At 43.5% G+C, this 27,553-nt stretch overlaps 1 protein-coding gene across 10 annotated transcripts in view; it reads right to left on the reverse strand.

Annotated features, from left to right (window-relative positions):
• Rere (arginine-glutamic acid dipeptide repeats) overlaps positions 1-27,553 on the reverse strand; it is a 350,306-nt gene that overhangs the window by 207,911 nt on the left and 114,842 nt on the right. For all 10 annotated transcript variants that reach the window (XM_029475940.2, XM_029475947.2, XM_029475939.2 and 7 more), the window contains exon 2: positions 17,527-17,995. In XM_029475940.2, the coding sequence (XP_029331800.1) occupies positions 17,527-17,851 (325 nt within the window). In that variant the 5' untranslated portion in view covers positions 17,852-17,995. The remainder of the gene's footprint in view (positions 1-17,526; positions 17,996-27,553) is intronic.

The raw sequence follows: 27,553 nt of genomic DNA on the forward strand, positions 1-27,553 counted from the left end.
GCATCTACACTGTAGTTCCTTGTACGATGAGCATTACTATAATATTCCATCCCACTTTAATATTTGCCTCCTATACTCCACAATCTTAACTACAGGCCAAGTGCAGGGAAGTACAAGTCTTGCTGTCAGGATGGACAAACAGAAGCTCTAGCATGATAGCTGCTTCACACAAGCAAAACTGACTGTTCATTTTTTTTTCTGCCTGTCATTTGCTTACTGTTGGATAATTTATAATATATTCCAGTTAATCATAATGTCAAAATTAGATGAAATTTATTGAAAACAGACTAAGTATGCCATACAGATTCAGACATAAACTAAACACTGGGCTCACACTAATGCATACTCAATTGAATTGCTTTCAGACTTAACAGAAACTTCAGATTTGTTTACAGACACCACCATCATACAAGTGGCCTTTCTCAAATGATCAGTCTTTCACCTACATATCCTCACAGCTGTGTAAGAGACAATTAAAGAGCTGTGTCGACAGGCAGTGGTGGCGCATGCCTTTAATCCCAGCACTCGGGAGGCAAAGGCAGGTGGGTTTCTGAGTTCGAGGCCAGCCTGGTCTACAGAGTGAGTTCCAGGACAGCCAGGGCTACACAGAGAAACCCTGTCTCGAAAAACAAAGAAAACAAAAGAAATGTGACAGATCAACATCTAGGATCTGCTGCCTCGACTATAACCACCAGCATCACAGAATCAGCGTAGTTCACAGAAGAGCCGAGGCACAATGGCACACACGTCTAATCCAAGCACCCAGGACAGAAGCAGGCAGAGCTCTTTGAGATTGAGGCCAACCTGGCTGGTCTACAGAAAAAGTCCCCATCAGCCAGGGCTATGTTCAGAGAAACCTTTTCCTTCCTTCCTCTTCCTCTTCTTCTCCCTCCCTCTCCCTCTGCCCCCTCCCTCCCTCTCCCTCTGCCCCCTCCCAGTCATTCACTTATAGTGTTTTGAAGCAGGGTTTCTCTGTATAGCCTTGGCTGTCCTGGAACTCCTTTTATAGAGAACACAGAAATCCACTTGCCTCTATCTCCTGAATGCTAGGATTAAAGGTGTGCCACCACTGGCCAGCTTGAGAATCTTCTGGAAAGAAATAAGTGAGGGGGAGGGGCGGAGGGAAGGGTGGGGGAGATTGATCCATCAATTCCAGCTGGCTTAGAGTTCCGATTGCTGGTCCACACATCAGCCCTGCCATGCTTGTGTTGCTGTTCCCACCAGCTATCTGTCCTTCTTAAACAATCCTAGCCAAATTTTAGGACCCAAGTCTACAGGTCTATGCTTCCACACATCTTTAGTGTAACAGCCTGCTGAAAGTCCACTTTACTTAAATAAGTGAATTTCTCCCCCCCCCCCAGAAAATTGGTGTGTGTGTGTATGTGTGTGCAAGAACCCCCTCCCCCCACTTTGAGACAGGGTTTCTCTGTGTAGCCCTAGCTGTCCTGTTGACCAAGCTGGCTTTCAACTCACAGAGATCCGAATGTCTCTGCCTCCTGACTGCTGGGATAATAGGTGTATACCACCACCACCCCAGCCATTTCACTCTTCTGCACCATTCTAAGAAGCACCTCTGTAAGGTCATACACAAGACCATGCTCTTATTTTATGGACTGATTATAAAAATGCTGTTGATGTCCAGCTGACACCAAAACCAAGTAAGCTTGTCCAAAGGCTCCTTTAGACTCGCAGTAGCCTGACAATTTTTATCATTTGCTGTAATGTCTATAAAGTTCTAAGATCAGTGAAACCTGTCCGCACTCTAATGCAGCCCACTCTCCCTGCTCCCTTACAGCAGTGCTGCCTCCACCTATAGTTATGACATCACCTTCCCAACGTGTATCTTCAGCCCGTCCGGATAACAAGTATCCTGAATTATCTGAAGAAAATATTCCACATAGACAACGAAGTCCATTCTCTGACTGCTTGGGATGTAACATACAGAGCTCTGTAGCATATAAAAAGACATCAGGGTCCATCTTATGTGCTAATCTGCCATCCACCTGCCACATTTATAATCCACATTAGCAGAGATTTGAAGGTCAAAGCAATGAAATATCCAACTATCCTCAAAGGAAACGGGAGATTTCATTTACTATTCTAGCCACCGACAGCACTTGTACTTCTTTCTTTTTTAATCTTAAACCCGAAACTATATTCAACACACTTCAATGAAGGGCTGCAGCTGCTCTGGGCCAATCCAACACTTAATGAGAGCTTTGCTTTTGCATGTTCTTTCAGTAATCTGCACCTCAGAAAAGCCATGTTCTGAACATCTGCTGAGACAAAATAAACCAGAATCTAGAGAAATAAAGAATCGAAGACTTCTCCATTTTAAACAAAGTGCTAAAAGCAGGTAACAGTCGAGTCTTACATGATTATACTGCTTAAGCTCTGAACCCTTGTGGTGTCTCACACCTATAATCTCAACACTCAAGAGACAGGATTATTGGGAGTTCAAGGCCAACCTAAACTATCTAATAAATTCCAGGCCAGCCTGGCCTACAGAGAGACCCTGACTCAAAAGAAATTAAAGAGCCCAAGCCAGCTCCAAACTCACAGCAGAGAGCAGCATGTGTGTGAACCGGTGGGACCCTGCCACCAGCTTTCCCCACTGACTTGTCACAGCTGCTCTCTCTCTATGCACGACAGGCCAGGTCCTGTCTCTCCCAGGGCCTTGCTTTTCTATAGTTGCATTAGAGTTTCACAAATAGTTTAGAGAAAGTCTGATTGGTTCATTGTAGAATCTTCCCAAGTCCATTTTCTCGTCCACAATTCTGCTGTCTTTTCATGGATAGCAAAAAGCTGAGGCAGCACAGCCAGAAAAGGCTTGGAAGGAAAAGTGCTTTCTGCCCAGGAAGGGTGACTCGTCCGGCTCTGTGGCTTCCTTCCCCAAACTTTCTCTTTTGATGGAAAATGAATGAACACACCCAGTGTTAGAACTTTCATGATGACTGACACATTATATACACCAGGAGGACTGTTGGAAAGTGGTATCTTCTGGACGTGGCAGGGAACTCATAGCAGCTGCGGGTACCTGAATAGACCCAGCAAGACCAAGCCAGTCAGCCAGGCAGCATAGGTGTGTGAAGGGCTCCTAAGACCCTGTGCCATACTGAGCTACAGGCACGTCACTGCTCCTGGGGAAGGGAGACAGCTTTTCCTTCAGGGATGGGCCACTGACAGGCTGCTGATGCTCCAGTGGATATCCAAAACAGAAGAGGACAGGACTTTGAGAGGAAGATGTTTTCGTGAGGCTCTGAGGAGTTATGGGGGATAGGGGTGGATATGACCAAATGCACTGTATTTGTATCAAGATGATAGCTATTCTCTGTGGGAGGAAATGTGGAAGGATAATACTAAGCCATTTTACCCATTATTTTCCTGAGTTCATGTGCTACAATTCATGAATTTAAAGATTAATTTGAATCAAAAACATAATAAAGATATTAACATAATAAGCCAATGTAATATATTAAAAAAAGAAACTAATTAAAAAGTAAACACTAAAACTGAAGATAAGAAGTCAGTAACAGGCGTTAGTGGCACATACCTTTAATCCCAGCACTCGGGAGGTGGAGGCAGGCAGGTCTCTGTGAGTTCAAGGTCAGCCTGGACTACATATAGATCAAGTTCTAGGACAGCCCAGAGCAGCCCAGAGAAACCCTGTCTCAAAAAGACAAATAGAAACCAAACAGGGATCCCGGTAGTAAGGAGATAGATAGATAGCACAGACCATTCAGCCCCAGTAGTAACGAGATAGCACGAACTATTCACTACCTTCTGCCAGGACCTAAAACCATCTTCTAGAGGCAGATGGAACCAGATGGGGCCAGACAGAACAAAGCTGACAGTGCCTTCCCTGAAAAAGAGCACAACTAAGCCTGATTCTGAGGAGTCTACTCCTGGGGTTCACAAACAGCGAAAACAGGTGACAGTTTCTCCCACACACTGGCTAGCACAGACGCTGACTCAAACCATCATCCTCTCTCTGTCTTTTTGGATCCTGTATGAATTTGTTTCAAAAGGGAATTCATGGATGTACCTTCCCAGAAAGCATAGGGACTGGTAGCAAATTTCCTGGAATACCATAACACTGAAAAGTTGAAGTTAGGTCAAGCAGATAAATGATGGCACACATTTGTAATACCACCACTCAGAAAGCTGATGCAGGAAGATAATACATCTTAAGCTAGCCTGCCTAAATATCGAATTCCAGGCTGGCATGGGTTACACAGTGACACCTTTTCATTAACAAGTAAGTAAATGGACAAGTGGAAAAAAATTCAAACTGACTATATTCCAGCTACTTGGGAACTGAAGGTCAGCCTGAACCTTACAGGAATACCGCTCTTCTAAAATTAAAATATTACAATTAGAATTTTAATAAAATGGAAACCAAATACTGTGGCTCAGAGACTGATGGGGAGGTTACGTGAGTCTAAGGCCAACCAGGACTACAGAATAAGACCCTGACAAAGTCTAAATGTTTAAAAAAACAAAACAAAAAACACCACTATATTGAATTGCTTATCACAATACAAGGAAAACTGTACAACATAGTACTGCACGTATTTCTAACTGACTAAGAAATTTTACTAGCTCTGACTCCCTTAAGAGCATTCATAATCTCAACGTGACAGTGAATATCTTTAAGATGTCTGAGCATGTTCCCTATGATGCAACGTGAGAGCCCTGGTTTGTTCCAATGTCCCCATGGCTTACTGCCTGTCATCAGAATTAAAGCATAATTTTTCCCTACCAATGTCAATCCCTTGCCATGTATTCAGACTCTTAGGTTAGCACAGGCCAGGTTATACTCGCCAGCATTAGCAGTACATGATGCATAGTAGAAGCTCTGTGTAATAGCTTATTGAAGCAAAGTTAACATAGGCTGCAGAACAAGACACATTCTATAAAAACAAAGGCATATTAAGACACTGCAGACACACACCTCTGTAAGTAAGTGTGCACTAAGGGAAGTGACCACACAGCAAACTCCTAACACAACTGATGGGAGCTTCAAATAGCCAGCCAGCCTTGTTCTGCTCCTATCCTGAATGCTAAGAGCACTTTTTAAAAAGGATTTCACACTTCCTGTCATCAAATATCCTTTTTTTTTGGGGGGGGGGCGGGGGGGATAGCTACTGCCAGCTTAAAAATCATTCTAGTTTGCAGCATGAAAGACACTGTCTTGCAGCCAGTACAGAGAACAGACCAGAAGCCAGATCTCCATTGTGTAGTCAAAAGGGAAGGTGCAAATGTCCATGCAAGGTTAAAGCATAATTTTGAAAGCTTGAGCTAACAGAATGATTCTCAGGCGCAACGGTCGAATGTGTTTTTATACTATAGAATGGTGGCTATACAACTACCACTTTCTGGGTAAACTGTTCTTGACTACGCTGTAAAAGTACAAAATACTGGGTTTTTTTCTTCTTGTTGTTGGCATGTCTCTTCCCTAAACAAGAGAAGAATTAGAATCCCACACAGCATTACTGACATTGCCACGGTCAACAACCACAGCACACTGGGATAAATAAAGGGTCATGTGAAGTCGGAGACCAAATACTACACACAGTGATGACTATCTTCCTAAGAACTAGCAGGTACCTAGAGCATTACTAACAAAGCACAAATTCAAATCTTACATTAAAAACTGAAAATTACAAAAAGCAATATAATTTGTGTTATATACTTAGTAGTCTTGTGATAAGCCATGATTAACCAACCCCCTCCAACTTTTCTCAACTGTATCAAGTCTCCACAGCCCGGTCTACAGCGGCACTGACCCCACAGCCCAGTCTACAGCTGCACTGACCCCACAGCCCAGTCTACAGCGGCACTGACCCCACAGCCCAGTCTACAGCTGCACTGACCCCACAGCCCAGTCTACAGCGGCACTGACCCCACAGCCAGGTCTACAGCGGCACTGACCCCACAGCCCAGTCTACAGCGGCACTGACCCCACAGCCCAGTCTACAGCGGCACTGACCCCACAGCCAGGTCTACAGCGGCACTGACCCCACAGCCAGGTCTACAGCGGCACTGACCCCACAGCCAGGTCTACAGCGGCACTGACCCCACAGCCCAGTCTACAGCGGCACTGACCCCACAGCCCAGTCTACAGCTGCACTGACCCCACAGCCCAGTCTACAGCGGCACTGACCCCACAGCCCAGTCTACAGCTGCACTGACCCCACAGCCCAGTCTACAGCGGCACTGACCCCACAGCCCAGTCTACAGCTGCACTGACCCCACAGCCCAGTCTACAGCGGCACTGACCCCACAGCCCAGTCTACAGTGGCACTGACCCCACAGCCCAGTCTACAGCGGCACTGACCCCACAGCCCAGTCTACAGCTGCACTGACCCCACAGCCCAGTCTACAGCGGCACTGACCCCACAGCCCAGTCTACAGCGGAACTGACCCCATCTGTGAGACACAGCGTCTGCCTAGCACAAAAGCCAAAGCTGCATCCGCAGCAGCAGGCAAAGGTGCAGACCTGCAAGGACGCTCGCCTTCTCTTCATCTCAAGCACTCAGCCTTCCACGCCACACGCCACACCACATTACTGTACAGGCAGTCCCTAAAATGGCGATTAAACAGAGAAATGTAGAGATTTAAGCAAAAAAAATATATATATATATACTCAATAAAGGGTTAAATGAACAAATATGGAAGCTCTATCATATACAACCTATACTCTGCTAGTTAGATTGAGCAAACTGTCAATTGTGAAATGATAATGACTTAAAGAGTAGATTTTAAATCACGTTATGATAATATATATTAATTTAACACTAAACTTCATGTGTTTAAACTTTCACCAGAAGAGCTAAGTAAGGTAAATTAGTTTACCTTCATTGGTTTTATGACAGTAAAACTATCCACTACAAACGAACAACAACAAAAAAATCTGAAAAATCCACCATAAAATTTGTACTTAAATGTAAAAATAAATAGAAATAGTTGTTTACATATTTTTCTTTAACGTTTCTAGCATTCTAGCATTTAAGACATTTAGATATCTCTGAGGCAAAAGTATTTACTTTGGAATATTTAAATGCTTAAAAAAAAAAATCAGTCTTGGGCTGGTGAGCTGGCTCAGTGGTTAAGAGCACTGACTGCTCTTCCAAAGGTCCCGAGTTCAATTCCCAGCAACCACATGGTGGTTCACAACCATCCGTAACAAAATCTGATGCTCTCTTCTGGAGTGTCTGAAGACAGCTACAGTGTACTTACATATAATAAATAAATAAATAATACCAGGCTTTAAAAAACAACTTAATTTTAAAAAGTATCAGTCTTGACAATGTACATTTTATATTTATTTTATTTATTTAATTGTATATCAATACACTGTAGCTGTACAGATATGGTTGTGATCCTTCATGTGGTTGTTGGGAAATGAATTTAGGACCTCTTCTCGCTCCAGTCAGCCCCGTTCACAAAGTTCCTGCTCACACAGGCCCAAAGATTTATTTATTACTATATATAAGTACACTGTAGCTGTCTTCAGACGCACCAGAAGATGGCGTCAGATCTCACTACGAGTGGTTGTGAGCCACCATGTGGTTGCTGGGAATTGAACTCAGGACCTTCAGAAGAGCAGTCTTACCAGCTAAGTCATCTCGCTAGCCCAACAATGTACATTTTAAAGAAACTCAACTAACAAAATAAATATACCACTCCAGTTTTCAATTCATAGACAATATTTTTTAATTTTGTAAAGTTTAATTTTCTCAGCTGGCAATAAACAGCAGACAGTATCTGGAAAGATGACAGACCTGTGGGTAAGACCAAATTCCAGCTCAATCTGGCAGAGCAGAGCCAGGTTCTCACACCTCACAGTACCCAATTCAAACACCAAACAGACCAACCATATGTGATAGAGCCAACAAGACTTCCAGCAATCTTCTCAGCCACCACAAAGCAGGGAATCAATGTAATTATAATAAAGGGAACATTTCACAATTAACTGAGCCAGCGTAGGAGTTCAAACTCTTGTTTACTAAGCAAAGAGGCAGAGGGTTTCACATAACTGCAGGAGCTCACAGTCCAATCATACCCTAGGTAAATACAAATCTCGTTCTGCTAGGATTGGGGTACTGTCCATCACAGACATGTTGACTGATTTGTCTAGCCAGCATGCAGATCTTAACAAAAACCCCTCAGTCCTCCCAGTGTTCTTCCACAGTAAGTCCCTAGGAACAACAGACAAAGGCTGCCAACTTGCTGTCACAAAAAGACCCAGAGGTAAGCAAACACCCCTGAAGACACCACAGTTTGCAGCAATGTAACAGTGACGCCTAGCTCTCATTCAGCTGATGGACTCTGGGCGCTGAGGCAGGAATGAACAAGCGCTAGGCATGCTCCACTTGATATTCTTGCCTGGAGTTCATGAGCGGATTTGCCTTTGCTTGACCAGTACTTTTGCAATAGTTGCCCATTTGTTCAACTGGTACTTGTAATATTTCCCAGAGTACCAGGATTAAGGGCATGCATCCCCATGCCTGGCCAAAATTGTGACTTTAAATCTTGAATAAAATGTAAGACCTATATGATGGGTTGGGTGGGTGGGTGGGTGGGTGGGTGGGTGGGTGGATGGCGATAGACAAACAGGCAATAGCTAGGGAAGCCTTGTTATGAAAGTTTTGTTTTGTTTTGTTTAATTTGGTGGTGTCTCCTGGTTTTATGGTGCTGGGATCAACTCTAGCACCTACTGCATCTAAACATTCACTTACTACTGATCTACCTCCAGCCCAGAGCTGAAGACCTGCAGTCTACTTTCAACAGAATCTAAAAAAACATTAACTACAGGATGGGGCCATAAAACACAGTGCCCCTGCTCTTGTGAGCAAGCACTTCACAAGCAAAGGGTAGGTTTGCTTCAGGGTTTTTGTTTTTGTTTGTTTGTTTGTTTGTTGTTTGTTTTCATGCTAAGCTGCAAGGGTGGGCTTTACTTTTTTCCTTGACTTGTGAAAATTGTATGACTTTCAAATTTCAACACCTATAAAAAGGTTTTTACTGGCACACAGACAAGCCGCTCACTTACCATACATTGTTTATTACCAGACGAGGAGGCGGAGAAGAGAGCTACATCACATCCTCTCTGGCCCTTCAAAGACAAGTTGACCTTCCTGGTGATACTCACAAGGAACAAGGGAAGTAGCTCCACAGATCACGTCACTCAAACCACCCAAGACGGACCACAGAGGCAAAACATCCCATTTTAACTGACCATTTACCAATCTGTCCATTTGGATATCAGAACTCTTTTACAAATGTCTTCACCAAGATGACTAAGTAGCTGCAATATCGCCATTCCAAATTCCTTGCCACATTTGGGTTTTAAATTTAGCTAATAATATGAAATCCAGAGCACTGACAGCTAACATTCTCACACCAGTGCAAAGGACTCCTTCTAAATGCACTCATGTTTACCCTGGAAGTCCTAAGTTTCCAAGGGATCCAGCCAACTACTGGGACAGATGCAAAAATCTATGTGGTATCCTAATCTAGTTCTCTCACAAAAGACCTTCAGAAGATAACCAAAACTAGTGAGGAAAACAAAACAAAACACTGAACTAGCAAGCGGCATGCTAACAACCATTCTAAAACCCAGGAAGATTATACACTGCAAGAAAAACTATGCCCATAGGATCAACAATCTTATCTTTAGAGAGTGAACACGAAACAGCCAAATGATAACCTCACAAATAACCTCAAGGACACATCCCAAAGGATTCCTCCACCATCAGCTACCCCAGGCCCATATTAACAGCCAATTCCTAAGAGATAAACAGCTTTGACAATGCTCCCCAAAGGACGGCCCCTGCTTCTGCTGGTGCTAATCTGGGGAATGTTGGACACTTGATTCATACCTGAACTACACCATGAAGTGCACTGGAGGGAGAAAGCTCTCTAGCACCACTGCTCAAGCAGACAAGCAGAAGGGAAAGCATGCAATGCTTACGGAGATGTGCGTGCCTGAACCTGGTGGGTGGGTGTGGGAGCAAAATGACTTACTTTGAAAAGTGGTGAGATCTGTAGACTAAAAATTTTGGTAGAGTGAGACAGTTGCTGAGTCAGGAGACTTGACCTTTCCAATAGTGATTTTGTTTTTCAAGATCTACTCTACTTTATGTATATGTGTGAGTTTGTATGCATATGCACCATTTGGGTGCTTGGTGTCTTAAGAGGCCAGAGTAGGGCATCAAAACTCCTGGAACTTAAGTCACAAGTGGTTGTGGGCCACCGTGCATGTGCTAGGGACTAAACCAGGATTCCCTGTAAGAACAGCAAATGCAGTTAGCTATTAAATTACCTCTACAGGCTCAGCACTTTAATTTGGGATTATTAAAATGGAGAGTACCCTTCAATGGTTAGGGCACAAGACAGAAATAAGTCCACAATTCCAATCTCCTCTTGGAAGACAGAGCATGCCTGCAGAACACAGAGGTCTCTAAACAAAATAGGAGAGAAGGAGGAGGGGCAGAAGAGCAAAGACTGCCGTCTGCAAAGATTTTCTGACAGGAATTTTAGTCAGTGGGTTTAAGACAAGGGGGCATGAGCCCCATACGGTCTCACCGTGACTCAGAGAAGGGCATTTTACTGGTGCACGGTGCATGGCTCTTCAGGGGTCAGTCAGGTAGCTGATGCGTGGTTGTGCCCTGTAGAGTGCTTACCAGAAAGCACTCCAAAGTGTCTTGGGTGACTACAGTCTGCTGCTGCTGTAAAACAGCCTGCAGCACTCAACGGTAATGCTGATGTGGAATGCAGTTCAGTGATCAGTGTTCTCCAGACGGTGGTCAAAAACCTTTAGTACAGACATGGTGCATGTGTGAGGAGGCCGCTGCAATGGTATTTCCTTCCTGCCAGGGCTCAAAACCACAAGAGGTACTATTAGCCTAAATATCTTTTAACAATGCCTGCTACTCACAATCATTCTATTATCTGTCTTTAGAAACTTTCACTCTCTCAATACCCCCAAGACCACCCTGTGTGTGTGTGGGGGGGGGGGGGGTTGCAAGTGAGAGGAATCAAATATTCTGTGCAGTTTTGGACACTGAACCCTATGGATGCTAAACTGTCAATCTTTAGAAATATGTCATTTGTTTTTGGAGACAGGCCCTTGCTAGACATCCCAGTTTGTCTTAAACTCATGACCCTCTTACTTCAGCCTCCTAAATTGCTGGGTACCAGGCATGTAACATCAGAAATGGCTGAAATACAACTTTGGGGGGGAAGCAAACAAATTATATATTTTGTATTTTCTAAGAAATCAACCTATTTCCTTTTTCTAAAAAAGTAGGGTGAATTACTCCTTGTTTTGTGTTGCTACGGATCTTGGCAGGAGCTCTAACACCAAGATACAAGGACAGCTGTGGGTGTCAGTCTCCGCCCTCCACCGTGAGGTTTATAAGTATTAAACTCAGGTTGTCAAACTTGGTCTCAAGCATCGTTAGCTGCTCAGCCATCTCACTGCGCTCCAGACTGGGCCACAAATGTGTCCTTCCTACTAGTTAAGTTATCCATGGCTTTACCACCCTCACAACTCCACTCTTATCCACAGTCAAGCTCACGGGTCTCTTTGCAATCTATCAGCTTTAGAGCACCCAGATTATGCCCAAGCAACCAATGGAATTTAAATCACTGGCAGCTTTTTAGCTATTACTGTATTATAGCTTACTTCAAAATCTAAAGCCAGGAAACTGGAGAGATGACTCATCAATTAAGAGCACTTGCTGGCTGAGCAGTGGTGACACACGCCTTTAATTAATCCCAGCACTCGGGAGGCAGAGGCAGGCAGATTTCTGAGTTCCAGGCCAGCCTGGTCTACAGAGTGAGTTCCAGGACAGCCAGAGCTACACAGAGAAACCCTGTCTCGGAAGGAAAACAAACAAATAAAAACCTAAAACTCCAGCTCTGTGGTTTTCCCTCTTTAAAAAGGATGACATATGTGAGGAAATCCCAGAATTCAGAAAGTGGAAAGTGGAGACTAGAGATCACAATCTGAGGTGAGCCCAGGTAACATGGGGTGGGGGCGCCTCCTAGGATCTTTTTTGCTTTGCTTTGTTCTCCTGAACTCCCACACATCTACACACACATGGCAAACATGTGGGAACACTGATCCTTTTTGGCTCTCAAGAGAATAACTCATCTTCTACTTGCACCTTGATTAAAGTACAGCTGCAAAATACTAGCCCAGATAAGTGATGGTCAAAAACTTAACATGAATTTAATCACCAGAGAATGTTAAATAAGATACTGATTCAGTCCGTCAGTATTGGAACCTGAGAGTCTGCACTTCTGACCAGCACTTTAGCAAAAGCACCTGAGACAGTCACCGGACTCAGCGATCTTTCCTTCATGAAACCAAAGACATAGCCAGTCTCAAACTTTTTGGCATTTTCTCCTTATAATTTTAATAACTTTAGAATTACAGTTTTTCTCATTTCATTTACCATCATAGATAAAAGTTATTTTATATGATGAGAAATGTTCTTTTACATAGAGTTCGAATAACTTCCTAATATATACTAAAAGCCAATCCTTCCTTTGGGATCAAGAAATTTCAGGAGAACCAGAAGAAATAAAAGTTAATTAATATGATCTACAACTAAAAGTATATTATAGTGTGATTAAAAATATGAATAGGGGGCTGGTGAGATGGCTCAGTAGGTAAGAGCACCCGACTGCTCTTCCGAAGGTCCGAAGTTCAAATCCCAGCAACCACATGGTGGCTCATAACCACCCGCAATGAGATATGATGCCCTCTTCTGGTGCATCTGAAGACAGCTACAGTGTACTTACATATAATAAAATAAATAAATAAATAAATAAATAAATCTTTCAATCACACACACACACACACACATAAGTTATCTGTTAAATATATATATATATATGAATAGGGCCAGTAGGATGGCCACACAGCATAGCTCCTACAGGACAAGCCTGAAAACTAGATCTCTGGGACCCACGGTGGGAAAGAACTGTTTCCCAAAAGTTGTCCTCCAATCTGTCCATACACATGCCATGCCATATGAGCCTCCTCCAATAACAATGCACTTCAAAATAACACCCCAACAGTTTTCCCCAGCAGGTCTAAAGCACAGCTGAAATAGATGCCCAGCCTGGGTCACTCAACACGGTCTCCCTAGGCACAGAGTTCTTCCTGCCTACCCGCCCCTACCAATATGACCCCCAGTACCATACAAGGTGGGTTTAGGAGCAGGGTAGTTGCAGATGTGAGGAGTTTAGATGATGTGGGGTAGGTTATGTCCAATGCCTGGTGTCTTCAAAAGAGGGAGGGACGTGGACACAGGGCAAAACATGCAGACAAGGAGAATGCACAAGTGAAGACTAGATTTATGCTGTCACATCACAGAAGTTGGGATTGAGGCTTAGAAGTTTCTCCCGAGTTCCTTCAGGGGAATGGCCCTGACAGTTACCAATCTTGGGGTTTTAGCCTCAGTGTGCCTGGGTCTTGATAAAAGGGAGGGATTTGACAGACACTGCTGATGTTTCACCCACTGCCTGCAGTGCTACCGAAGACCTATAAACTACCACTTCTTTACTGCTTTATTGCGCTTCCTCAAGAAGGCAAGGTCCCCAGCAGAGCAAGGTGGTGCACACTTGTAATCCCAGGAGCAGTTCAAGGTCGTGGGGGTGGCAACTATACACAGGAAAGGGGGAGGATGGTAAAACTCGAGATAATGGCCACGCTTACATAAAAGCACCACCAACAAAACAAAGCATGGTCAGAGCCCTGGGGCTCCTGTCAAGCTAACCCACGCACCACAGCCAGGACCCTACCAATCTCCTGACTTCAGAGATTACTGGGGCCTCTTTTGAAATGTCACATTAAAAGGAGTCATACATTATTAAACTTTTGTATTCATTCAACTTCTTTTTTTTTTTTTAAAGATTTATTTATTCATTATATGTAAGTACACTGTAGCTGACTTCAGACACTCCAGAAGAGGGCGCCAGATCTCGTTACAGATGGTTGTGAGCCACCATGTGGTTGCTGGGATTTGAACTCTGGACCTTCGGAAGAGCAGTCGGGTGCTCTTACCCACTGAGCCATCTCACCAGCCCTTCATTCAACTTCTTAAAGTTATGTTTTTAACCACTATGTATGTTCTCGTTTAATTCAAATGGACACCCAGTCTTCAAAATTTTGCCTCATTTGGATTATTCTCAGTTTAAATCCATGTATATCAAAAGAAACTATCACATCTCAATTCTCAAATATAAGTAAAAGAAATTTTAAAAGGTATGATGTAGGTATATAGACACAGACACACAGGAATGATAACATCTGTTAAGAAAATGTAGCAGGCATGGCAATGGAAAAACAATGGCACTGAGCTGGTGCTGCGGTGTCCTCGGGACAGAAGTTAACAGGGATGTGCTGAGCTCCTTAAGGGCAGAACACACTGCTCCAGCAATGAAGGTGCAACAAAACCTCTGTGTGGGACAATGAACAAACTTAAATCTTAAATTCTGATACCAATTTGCTCGTAATAACCTGAATAGAGAAAGAACTGGCCTCCTGAGGTAAGGAACACAACAGCCTCCCCTCAAAGAACCACTGCAGGGCTGGCTCATTTGTTTGTCGGGTTGGTTGGTTGTATTTTTTTGAGACAGGTTCTTGCTATGTAGTTCTGGCTGGCCCCAATTCAAAGAGATCCACTGCCTCTGCCTGAGTACTGAGGTGAAACACATGTATCACAAACTCGCAGCCAAGGGCTCATTCTTAATAATACTTTAGGAGATACTTAAAAATTCAAAATTTCCACATATTGCAGCCAATTTAAAGATCTGTCCAAAACCTCCCAATCCCCTGAAGAACTCATCTGTGACGTTCTCTAAAACCACCAAGTGTCTGAGAGTCAGCTAAGAAGCCATGCGCCATGCCTGTACTTTCAGTGTTTGGGAAGTGAAGGCAGGAGGATCAAGAGTCATCCTCAACTGCCCAGAAATGATTCAACCCAGCCTGAACTACAGGAGACTGTCTTCAAAAGTAAGAAAGGAAAAAAAAAAAGACAGATGTGCACATTAGCACAGGCCTAGGACCCAGCTGCTCAGGAGACTGAAGCAGGAGTCACAAGTTCAAGTCTTGCTGAGGGAACTCAGTGGGACCCTGATTTGAAACTATAACTTTTTTTAAAAAGAGCTTAGACTGTATCTCAGTGGTAGAGTAAAAGACTCCAAGTTCAGTCCCCACTACAAAGGCAACAGAGAACAGAGACACCAGGAAGGAAAGGCAGGGGCAGAGATGGGGCAGAATGTGAACGTCCATATGGGAATCTGGTCAGAACCCTACTTTTGACTTCTCAGTTGACATGAACCTAAAGAATGGGCAGTATTTAGCAAACCTCCATTTAGAAATTACTTGGGAAATTCATCTACCTTGAAATCTCAGTGGCAAGCACTTTACAAAATGTCAAATGCTCCCAGTGCCCAGCAGAGCTCAGACCATAGCGACTCCAAAAAGTTTGGGTACTCTAGTCAGCTCTGTTTGTCAGCTGGCTCTGCATCTGTGAATCCAACCACAGATCCAACTAGGAACAGGCATGGTTCTAGCGCTTAGGAGGCAGAAGCAGGCAGATCTCTGAGTTCAAGACTACACTGGTCTGCAGTTTCAGGATAGCCAGGAAGAACTACACAGAGAAACACTGTTTGTGGGTAGGGGTGGGGTAAAGAGGGGTAGACTGGATGGATGGGAAGAAGGGAGGGAGGGAAGGAGAGGAGGGAGGAAGAAAGAAAGGGATGGAGGGAGGACGGACAGAAGGAGGAAATCATAAATAGAAGGTACTATCTGTGAGGTCAGACACTGCCAACACAGCCACCAGAACAGCATTTCCATTGTCCTAAGAATCTTAAGTAATCTATCTATGACTGCAGTGTATACCAGAGACTGGAGGGCTCGGATACAGACCAGCAGTAGAACCTTGCTTAACGTGTGCGACTATGTTTGATCCTCAGCACTCTACAAAAAAGTGACTTGGTATCCACAGATGTAGGCACTTGGGGAGAGGGTATGCACAACACACCCCAAATACTTTATATATAAGAGCCAGCTGTTTTGTAATCGAGCCTGAACCATCTCCTCCCACTTTTCTTTGAGACTATCAAGAACTTCCTGACAAGCTGTAAATAGGGGGCGCTGTTTCCTCGAAGAAATTCGTCTCCTCCTAGAGTCAGCAGCAGCGGCAGCAGCAGGTATTGTTAAATGTCCTGCTGTAAGACTTCTCAGAGTTAACTAATTATCCATCTCTCATGAAGGGACAGTCTGAGCAGCATCTCCTGTAAGCACCTGACTCCTAACTTACTGGAATGTCCCCAGTGACACAATTTCCATCTTGCATACGATGAGCAGAGCTGGTATTTGACACCGCATATTGCAGCAGACAATGAATCCAACAATCCATCCCATGTTATGTACCAGGAGAAGGAGAACAAGTACAACTTCCCTTTGAAGTCGTAATCTACTCTAAACAACACAACACATGCTATTCCTTTCTCGGGATTTACAACAGAATGGGCAACTAGTGCTGTGATGTTCGTCTACAGCCCCTGTTTTCAGGAGGAGAGGACAAGCGATCACAGGTCTAACCCTACAGGGCTAGGTGACAGAGTGCTTTCCAGGTCTGCCCATGCTTATCAGACCCTCTATCTTAAGCCAAAACCAAAGCAAAGCAACAACAACAACAAAAATAAATAAATAAACAAACAAACAAAAAATAAACCAAACCAAACAACACAAAAGCCCTGTTAAATGGGCAAGCAAAGCCATAATGGTCTGGAAGCCAGGGCAGCTGACATCCTGGTGGTCCACTGCTGAGTCTGAATCAAAGAGAAGCATGCACAGCCCTGGAACCTGCATGAGCTCCCTTCAAGTCCCCTCAAACACCCCATCACTGACAATTTCATGTCACACACCTTTCTTCTCAACTGTCAACCAAGAAAATTATAGTTGTAAATAGGAGTTTGTCTAATGCTGATTATTTTCTGAAAAATCAAAATAAACTCCTACATGGCTCCCCCAAAATGTGGAACTTTCTACAAACAAATTCAGAAGCTGAATTTTGGGCAGTGAAATGACTATGCTAGGTTAATGACATCCTTTAACTCCACTGTTGGGAAAACTTCAGACTGGGTGAGACTCCAGTGTGTTGATTAGACTTCCTATGAACTTCCTGTCGTGGTCTAGTACACTGAATGTCCAGAAAATATCTACTGAAAAGAATACAGAATACACACAGCTCAGTTGCTATCGTCTGCTGCCTCTGACTGCTAAGCTAAAGAGCACTACTTTGGTAAAGGCTTACCCAGGAGTGATAAGTCTTGCTCTGCCTCTGATAGGGGCTCCAAGTTCACTGACTTAATTTTGCTACTTCCCCTACTGTCTGCTCTTCTGGACTCCAGGTCTCCTCTAACAGCTACAGGAGTCTCCTGCATGTGGGGGAGAGACCACGTCTCTCCCAAGCAGACACCACCTGCGGCTCTTACCTCCTGGTCTGTAGACAACGTCATCCTCGGTGATGTAAGAAGTTATCTCGCCAGTGTCTGTCCTCTCATAGCGGGACTTTTTTTTCGGAGGTTTCTTTCTGCTCTTCTTGTTGGACTCCTCCGTGGTGGCACTGTTGTTGTCGTTGTCTTCGTCCTCGCTGTGATCGCTCTCAGCATAGTTTTTGGCTCCTCCCTCCAAGGTACAGCTCCTTCTAGGCCTGGCATTCTCGCTCTCTCTTGCCTTGTCTCTTTTATCTCTCTCTCGGTCCCGATCCCGGTCCCGGTCCTTCTCTTTGTCTTTGTCTTTATCTTTGTCAGCTGTCATGATTCTCCACGTGCCTTCTTCTGTCCTCTCACGGCTAGGCCTCCGTGAAAGGTAGACAGTGAGCCTGGGCTTCAGTCTTCTGAATTTCTCACTCAATTCCAGGGAAAATCCAACCACTCCAACAACCCCAACGTTTCAAATATGCTAAGAGAGAGAGAGAGAGAAGGGAAGGTGTCAAATTGGCTTTTTCTTTGATGCTTAAATGTTTCCTCTTATTTTCTTCCTAAAATAACATTCTGTGTTTAAAAAAAAAAAAAAAAAACCAACCCGAGCTGGAGAGAAGGCTCTGCGGTAGGAGCGCTTGCTGCTGCTTTGCCAGCGGGCAGCTGCTAAGCTCCTAGTTCTGAGCACCTACAAAGCAAAAGCAGCTTCCTCTGTGCGTTGTACCATTCCCTGGAACTCCAGGTCCAGTGGACCCAGTGCTCCCTTCTTCTCTCTGAATTCAGGCACTGACTGCATGAGGTGTGTATACACAGATGAAGGAAAATACTGTTACATCTAAAATAAACACGTGAATCTCTTATTCATTTAGTGCATTTGCTTTTGTGTGTCTGTGTGTGCTTTTGTGTGTCTGTGTGCCTCCGTGAGTTTATATACACCACTTGCACAGAGGAACCCACAGAGGTCAGAAGAGGCCACTGAGTCTCTTGGAACTGGAGTTACAGGTAGTTGTGAGCTGCCATTCTTTTTTAAAAAAAGAAAACAAAACAACTATTCTTGCTTCCAATACAAAAATATCTCAGATGCCACAGTGAAAAGGCCAGACCAGTGATGCACAATTTCACACAGACCTGTGCCTTGCCACCTCACAGTGTGGAGTTTGCTGCCTAACTTTAAAATAAGAACTGCTGAATGGTGAGTGCACATTAAACTTCCTAGGCACTCACGGGTTTGACCTTTTTAAGGAAAAGGAGAGTATGCCCTCGTGAGTAATTGTACAAAATTAACTTCAACCCTGTAAATTTAAAAGGAAGGAACCTGTAGTACAAATTAATTCTGTGTGGAAAAAAAAACAAAAAAAACCCAAAAAACCAATTTGCACAGCTGTGAGAAATGTTGCAGGACTCAGTCAGTGCACTGCATCTCAAGACTGCCTAAATCTCTAAATTTCCAAAGCACTATTTAATATTAAAGAGATAAAAGCTTTATTATGCCTGTTGAAAAAAACCTAACATCCATCTCCGGTTTTAAGGAGATTATTTATTTATTAGGTGGTTTTCACACTTTTCCAAATTCCCACTATTAATAGTCTCCTGAATGAAGTTCTCCAAAACTAACCACAAGCCTTATGTTAAGCGTCTACAATGAAAAGAATGAATCTTAAACTCTACCCCAGAATAATTCCTGAAACTTTTCTACCAAGGGAAAGAGGTTTTACAGGTCAGTTTTAGAAATCCTAATAATCATTCATTTATTTCCCACAATCATCTGTCATCTTCCCTAAAATCTCATCTCATTTGAGAAACAATTGTTACTAAATATTGTCTAGGTGCCAGGTGCTTGGGACTAAAACTATTCGGCGAGCTCAGATCCCTGCCCTCCACCAGCAGCTGCAACAAAGGGAGGCAGTGATCAGGCTAAGAGCCACCTGCTTCCTGTGCTTCCAGGGCCAGATAGGAAACAACAAATGCCAACAAACAAAAGATTGGTCCTGTTTACTTAGCCAACAGCAGATAAAGCAGTCTGCAATTACATGCTTCAGATGCAGAGGGAGTTTTCTCCAGTCATGCCGAAAGCATAAAAATGATCACACGCTCCTCTCCAAAGCCCACAGATCTAATCTGCTATACCAGAAAGGCCCTCTCTATCATCACATCAAAGATCCCCAGGAATTAATTCAGGAAAATGAAAATGTTAACCATCTCCAAGAAATGACTGTGCAAGAGCACTAAATGCAGAAGGCTTAAACTATGTAACACAAACCTGATTACTTCTTTCCAGATAGAAAGCTTTTCATGTAGAAATTCAATTTTTAGCATATTTCAAAAGAGGGGAAACCCATCCTAGTGCTCATAAAAGTTTGGACGGGATGAATCACCTTCTATGCACAAGGCGATGGCATTACCAGGTGAAAGTATATAAAGAAATCTGTGGCCTCCTCTCTTCACCAAGCAAGGCAATCACACAAGAACAGGGACAATGGATTAAGAACACCAGTTGCTCTTCTAGAGGACTGCAAGCTAATCACCAGCATTCATGTGGCAACTAGTCCAGTCCCCAGGGAATCAATCCAAGGCACTCGTCTAGCCTCTGGAGCACGGCAAGCATGTGGTGCACAGACACTCAAACACAGGCAAAACGCCCATGCATAACAAAATAATAAAATAGAGCAAAACAAAATTTAAAAAAGGAAGAAGAAGTCTATCAGCTAAACCCAGCAGTCAAAGCGTTCCTCTGATGTTGAAACCATCCCAAAGCCTACTTGACATCTACAGGGAAGATCTTAGCTTGGATTCTACCATGTAAGGCAGAAAGCTTTTAAAGTTTAAGAAAAACAATGTTTTCCTAATTAGTGCAATGACTGTTCCAGTGGCCTGGAAAGGGAGAGGCCCAGTGGTTAAGAGTGCTCACTGCTTGAGAAGACCAGAGGTTCCCGCATCTACACCAAGTGGCTCACAACCACCCAGAGCCTCCGCTCCAGGGATGATGGGGTAGCTTCTTCTGGCCTCTTGGGCAACTGAAACAGCATGTGCATAGAACCACCACCAACACATGGGTAAATACACACTTAAAATAAATCATTTAAAAGTAGTAACTGGGGCTGTTCTTCCAGAGGACATGGATTCGATCCTCAGCACCCATAAGGTAGCTCCCAACCCTCAGTGATCTTGACACTCTCTCTCTCCTGCTCTTCTGGCCTCCACGGGGAACAAGGTACAGAACTGCTGTACAGACACATCTCCTAGCAAAACACCCATATCTTTTTTTTGTTTGTCTAAAGATAATTTCTCCAAAAACACTGAATTAAAAAACAATGTTACTTCAATTCTCAGAGATGATAAAGATAAATTCAAACTTTACTACTCACTATAAAATTATATGTTCTATTTACAATGAAAACAGATGCTTTTACAAAATTCCAAGAAAAAAATTGAGAAAATATCCACACGCATTAAAAAATCCTGTGTGCACACACAAAGAACACAAATATATTTCTATCTTACTAATGCATACATACACACAGCAATTAGCAATACAATCAACTGTGAGGAAGCTACAATCAATCCAATGGCTAGGTGCATTTGCCTCTCAACTAGCTCAGTGGGGGTAATAGGTAATGTTCCTTTACATGTAACACAGAAATCATGACAGTAAATACAACAATATGTGACATCTAAAAACAGGAACCCGGAGAGGAATCATACGGCACTGAAGAGCTATGTCACTACCAGCCTGCTAGGAGCGTCTAAGGAGTAGAAGACACACAGGCGTGTCACGAAGCATACCCCTCCCCTCCCTCATCAGACTCTTCCAAAGGCTCAGGAAACTGTATCAGAACAGTTGTCCTATCTACTTTATAGACAATCAAGCAGAGATCATTTCTACAATGCCATACTGCCAACAAGTGCAAAGGCAGGATCTGAAGCAGCTGCAGCTGGGCAGAGTCCAGCCGGCACTGCCAAGCCTCTCCAGCCCTGCCAGGCCTCACAGTTTCCACAGGAGCCCCTTTTTCCTACATGGCTCTGGGCTGCTAATTCACACAGCTCTAACTCACAAACTGCCTCTCCCTCCAAAAATAAATAAATGAATGTTTAAAGCAGTGTTTGTCTCTAGCAGAAATGCTGCAGATACTCAATGTGTGTGCATTCATTCGACTGCTCATATGAAGCAGGCAGAGTATATCCTGCATTATAAACAAAATCTAGTGAAGAAGAACACATCTCAGGATCACAGTGCTATCAACTGGCTGAACACATGTCGAGTGTGTGCCCTTTGCTCCTACTCCTCTAGAGGCTGGGAAACAGCAAACACAAGCATCTCTCCCCTGGTAGAACTTATGTTCCAGGAAGTGGAAGACCACAAATATGCTCACATTCAACAATCTCAAGTGGGAAGCCAATGAGGACCAGGACGGCTGCAAATGAAGACACGTTTCTATCTGGGATGACCTCCTGAGAGAGACACTCCAATGAGACAGTGAGGGAAGAAGCCACAGGGCCAGGACGACGCACTCTGAGGCAAGGGCAAGTGCACACAGCCAGTTGGTCCAGACACAGTCAGTATCCAAGAGGCCAAGCAGACTGGAGGGACAAGAGACAACGAGGGGCTAAAAAGAAGTTCCAAGAGTTCGGGGCAGGGGCAGGGAAAGCTGGACCTGGCAGACATTAGAGAACTTGGAGGCCTTGTAAAAGTGTTGGCTGTCATTCAAGGGCGTGAACTGACTCTTATTGGCATTCCAATAAGGATATGATAGTAAAGAAATAATGATCACAATGGTCACAGCCAAAGAGTGCTCGCTGCTCTTCCAAACGACCAGAGCTAAGTTTCCAGCACCCACATGGCATGTCTTACAACTTCCTGGAACTCCAGCTTCTCAGTGATCTAAATCCCTCTTCTGAGGGGGGAAGGCATACAAATATAGTAATAAAATAGTTATGTTTTTAAAAAGATCCTGTCAGATGTGGTGGTACACGCCTTTAATCCAAGCACATGGGAGGCAGAGGCAGGCAGATCTCTGTAACTTTGTAGCAAGTCTCTCATGCCTGCCACCAAGACCTCCCTCAAAAAAACAAAAAACAAAAACAAAACAAAAAAATCATCTCCCCATAAAAAAGGAAAACTTGGGGCTGGCGAGATGGCTCAGAGGATAAGAGCGCTGACTGCTCTTCTGAAGGTCCCGAGTTCAAATCCCAGCAACCACATGGTGACTCCCGACCACCCGTAATGAGATCTGGCGCCCTCTTCTGGTGTGTCTGAAGACAGCAACAGTGTAGTTATCTATAATAATAAATCTCTTAAAAAAAAAAAAAAAAAAAAAAAAAAGGAAAACTTGAAGCACAAGGGCTGATTAAGGCTAAAATAGCCAAGATGGTGGAAGTAGACAATGGGAAATGTCTGATTTTTATGGACTTTCAAATCTGTTTCTAGAATTTTGTTTATTTATTTTTGTAGTTCTGGAGACTGAACTCAGGGTACTACACATGATATATGAGCAATCTACCACAAAACATCAATTCAAGTGCTCTTCTCCTGTTTTTCTGGGAGGGCTCTGAGATGCCCAGGCCCTAGGTTAAGCTCTTCTACCTCCGACTTCCTAGATGGGATTAGATCTGCACTACTGGGTCCAGCTTTCTAGGTGTTTTTAAGATAAAAGTAAACTGATGTCACTTCGGTGACAATGATGTCACCAACAATGCTGAGGAATGTGGCCTGAACAACTGGCAGATGAAGCCACCATTGTCTGAGATCTGGGAGCTCAGTGGTAGAGCACAGATCTGGGGTTCATCCTGGGCATGGTGAGGAGACAGGACGCACATATAAGGATCTAGACAGACAAGAGTCTGTACTCAAGCTAGAAACTTAGGTTTGGTGGTTGGAGAGATAGCTCAGAGATGAACAATGGAATTCATCCTAGCACCCACAGGCATATATAGTAGACAGACAGACACACAGGGAGAATATCCACACACATAAAATAAAAATAAATAAATCATTTTTTAAAAAAAGAAACTTAGACTTTACGTTAGTAAAGCATGAAACCAAAGGAAACCATCAAAAAAGTAAGTGAAAAATTTGACAGATCATCAACTTCACAGAACACTCACCCCTCATGCTGAGGGGGTGGATATACCAAGCACAGACTGTACACTGCCCACAGCAGTGACCGCAAGGTTCAAAGATTTGCTCAATTCTTTCTTAGGAGTTTTCTGATCAACACCAAAGGATATCAACTGTCCTTCCCCAGCCCACGAGTGCACACCTGAGTGCATGTGTGTACAAACACATATACACACACACATCTGACTCATGCACACACATACAGCAGACACATGCACTCATGCACGCATGTACATAAACACACCTACCTTTCTGGTGCAATGAGGGCTATGCATTTAGAGAAAAATTATCTCACAGAGGAAATGGCATGGGTTCTTGTCTGACAACTACGGTGTTTTCAAAAGGAAACTCCAGCGTAAAGCTTGCTTTTGCAAAAGAGTGTAGATGACTGGATAGAATTGAATGGGAAAAATCAATAATTGGGGGGAACCTCTATAAAATATGAAAAACTTAGATTTAAAAAAAAGAATTAAAATTAATTACAAGATTAAGAAAAGAGTCAAACATTTTTTTTCTTGAATCATATAAAATTCACCTTTCCAAGAAAGCTTGCCTTTCTGAGTTTTTAGTCCCCGAGTTTTAACCATCTCAATTGCTCAGGCCAGATTCCAAACGACACCAAATGCACTCGGTGAAACCTAATTGTTTCTCATTCAACCACAGCAAACATAGCTGTATTTTTCCTATGTTCAATCACACAAAAAACATTCTCAGCTTTTGTGATTTACCAAACACACTCTGCACTGTCTAACTTACTCACTGCTCCGTCCCCACTTCCCCTAACTATTTTCTTGGAAATTAGAAAAATAGGATTCTGGGTGGTGAAGGAGGGTGGCCTTTCAGTGTTCCATCCAAGGCAGCTGATCAGTATACTTCACAGTCTTCCATAAGATGGTGCAAAAGAGATGCAAATAATGCATCATACAACTATGTATTTTAATAATTTATTTTATTATTTTTAAATATGTGTATGCTTCTCTCCATGGGTATGTGCACTTGTCTAAAGCACACAATCCATTTGCACTATTCCCTGTCAAAGGTTCCACGCATGGCTTTCCTGGTAGGTTCGAGTTCAATTCTTCACACCCCACCATCATTGTTTCCTACACTGTGGCCAGAGTCTCCTTGAAGGACTAATAACATCATGTTAATCCTACCTTCAATCCCCAGTGTCTCCCCAGTTTAAAAGCACACTATAGCTAGAGCACACTCTACAAGACTTGTCTTTCCCTGACCTCATCCTACACTTCTCCCTGCATCCATACTGGGCATATGTGTGCCTCCTCTGTGCAGACTCTTCCTTCTGTTACCTGGCTCCTCTCCTGCCTTTGGCTTATGGCCCAATAGGAACTTCTTCAAAATATAATGGCCTATCCAAAATTTTGAGATTTAATTTTTTCATATCATTTTACAAACAGGAATTTTATATTTATTTGCATGACTTTATTAACTTTGTCTTCACCTCCAAGCTGAATGTTCCTTGAGGTACCAATGCTGATTCACTCCTGACATGTAAAGCCCAAGGATAAATAATTATTTCTTCCTTCTCAATCTCTATCTTACATAAGCAAGACCTATAAAAAGGTCATTTTAAGATTTACTTGGGCCGGGCAGTGGCGGCACACACCTTTAATCCCAGCACTCGGGAGGCAGAGGCAGGCGGATTTCTGAGTTCGAGGCCAGCCTGGTCTACAGAGTGAGTTCCAGGACAGCCAGGGCTACACAGAGAAACCCTGTCTTGAGAGAAAAAAAAAAAAAAAGATTTACTTGGGAATAACTGAAGCAGTACTTGAGCTGGCTGATAAGCCATAATACACTATCATAAGAAGCAACAAAACAGCATTATAGGTGATGAGAGGAATTGAATCATGCAAAGGGTATCCAATTAAACAGATGCCCAGGGAATCCCACTGCACACTGGACGGCGCTAACTCACAGCAGCACTCCCTCACTGAGCAGCCGCTAGGCACTAAGCATCCTCAATGTTCTGTTTCACTTCTTCTTCACTGTACCAAGAGTAACAGTATTCATTTATCACTGGAACCAAGATACATCTGAGAGTAAACAGCCATAAATAGCAGTTATGCAGGAAAAATATGTGTAAACTAAACCAAACCATGCCATGGTAACATCTATAGCCTTATATAATTCAATAGGTGTTACTGTTATAGAAATGCCACAACAGCAAAAGCAGGCACAAAAAGGGGCTAAGCAAGCTGACTAAAATCACACACATGATGTTTCTTACATCTAGTTTACAACCCACCCTACAACACACTTGTGATGCTGAGATTAAACACAGGACCTTGTACACGGTATATAACTGCTCTTCCAGAGGGCTAAATCACCACCACCAGAGCCCATCTTCCCTGACTCCCATCCCTTCTCTCACCTACCTCTGTTTGTCTGTTTTCCAGAAAGGGTCACCATATGTAGACCAGGCTAACCTTGAACAGAGAACCACTCGCCTCTGCATCCCAAGTGCTGGGATTAAAGGTGCACACCATCATGCCTGGCCAGATCTTCACCACAAAGCTATCCTGCTTTAAATTATGTGCCCCAAAATTCCAGGTTAGCCCATGTAGTGAGCAAAGAAAACCCGGTGCTGTTGCAGACTATTAAAATTAAAATTAAAAAAAACAAAAACAAAAAGAAAACCTTTGAAAACCAGCAATGTTATCTGGCAGTGAGGATTATTTTCCATCATAAGTTGTTGAATGCCAGACCAAGCCTGATGATGGCTCTAAATCCTAGCACTTGGGAGGCAGAGGTAGACAGATCTCTTTAAAGCTTGTCTATATAGTGAGTTTCAGGCTAGCCACGATGGTGGGAGGGATGGAGTGTGAGAGCAACAACAGGAGAGATGGTTCAGCAATTAAAAGTGTATACTGTTCTTCTAGAGAACCTAAGTTTGGTCACAGCACCCACGTCAGGCTGCTTATAATTCCTGCTCCAGGCTGTCTGACGCCTCTGTGCATTCATGAGCGCGCACACACGCACGCACACACACGCACACCCACACCTATGCATGAATAAACATCGGGGACTGGAGAGACGGCTCTGTGTTTAAGCGCACTGACTGTTCTTTAAGAGGACCCAGGTTCAAATCCTAAGACCCACACGGCGGCTCACACTGTCTGTAACTCCAAGATCTGACACTCTCAAACAGACATGCAGGCAAAACACCAATGAAAATAAAAATAATAAACATAATTAAGTGTAATAAAAATAAATGTCAGAAACTGTTTTAGCATTCTCATTTAAAAACAAGGGGAGCTAGGTATGGTGGCACATGTCTTTAATCCCTGCACTTGGGAGGCAGTAGGCAGGCAGATCTCTGAGTTTGAGGCCTTCCAGTCTACACAGCAAACTCCAGAACAGCAAGGACTAGAGACCCTGTCTCAAAAAATAAAAATGAATAGTCTGAATTGGAAGGCCTTAGTGCCAGAAAAACAGCTGCAGCCCCACATGCAACAGGAAGGCACAGGTGAGCTGCTATAGCTGCGTGACTTGCTTTCAAAGGGAAATCAATTCTCTTTTCCTGTTCTCTTCTATACCAGCATGCCTGAGAAAGAAAATGTAATGACTTAGACTCCAGAGAAGGAAATGTTACTCTGACACTTGTATTCACAGTGTGAGGAATCAGGCACTCTCATAAGCAGCATCCTGCTGTGGAGAAGGCCTCAACACATGCCAGGAGTCACTGATGAGCTGCCAAGTGACACTGAGACATGGACTCAGCAGGTGAGAAGGAAAACTTTCCCGTCTGAAACTGATGTGGTGTAAGGTTGGTCCATCTGGCCAAACCTAACCATCCCAGTGAGGCAGCAATTCTCTACCTGTGTGGTCAGTAACCAGGAACACCATCAATCCCTCTGGGAGTTTTGTACACTCAATTCTCAGAATCCAGGGCTTACTGAAGGC

The sequence above is a fragment of the Mus caroli genome, unplaced genomic scaffold (assembly GCF_978045245.1).
Source record: "Mus caroli unplaced genomic scaffold, Mus_caroli_1 scaffold_6, whole genome shotgun sequence".
NCBI lineage: Eukaryota > Metazoa > Chordata > Mammalia > Rodentia > Muridae > Mus > Mus caroli.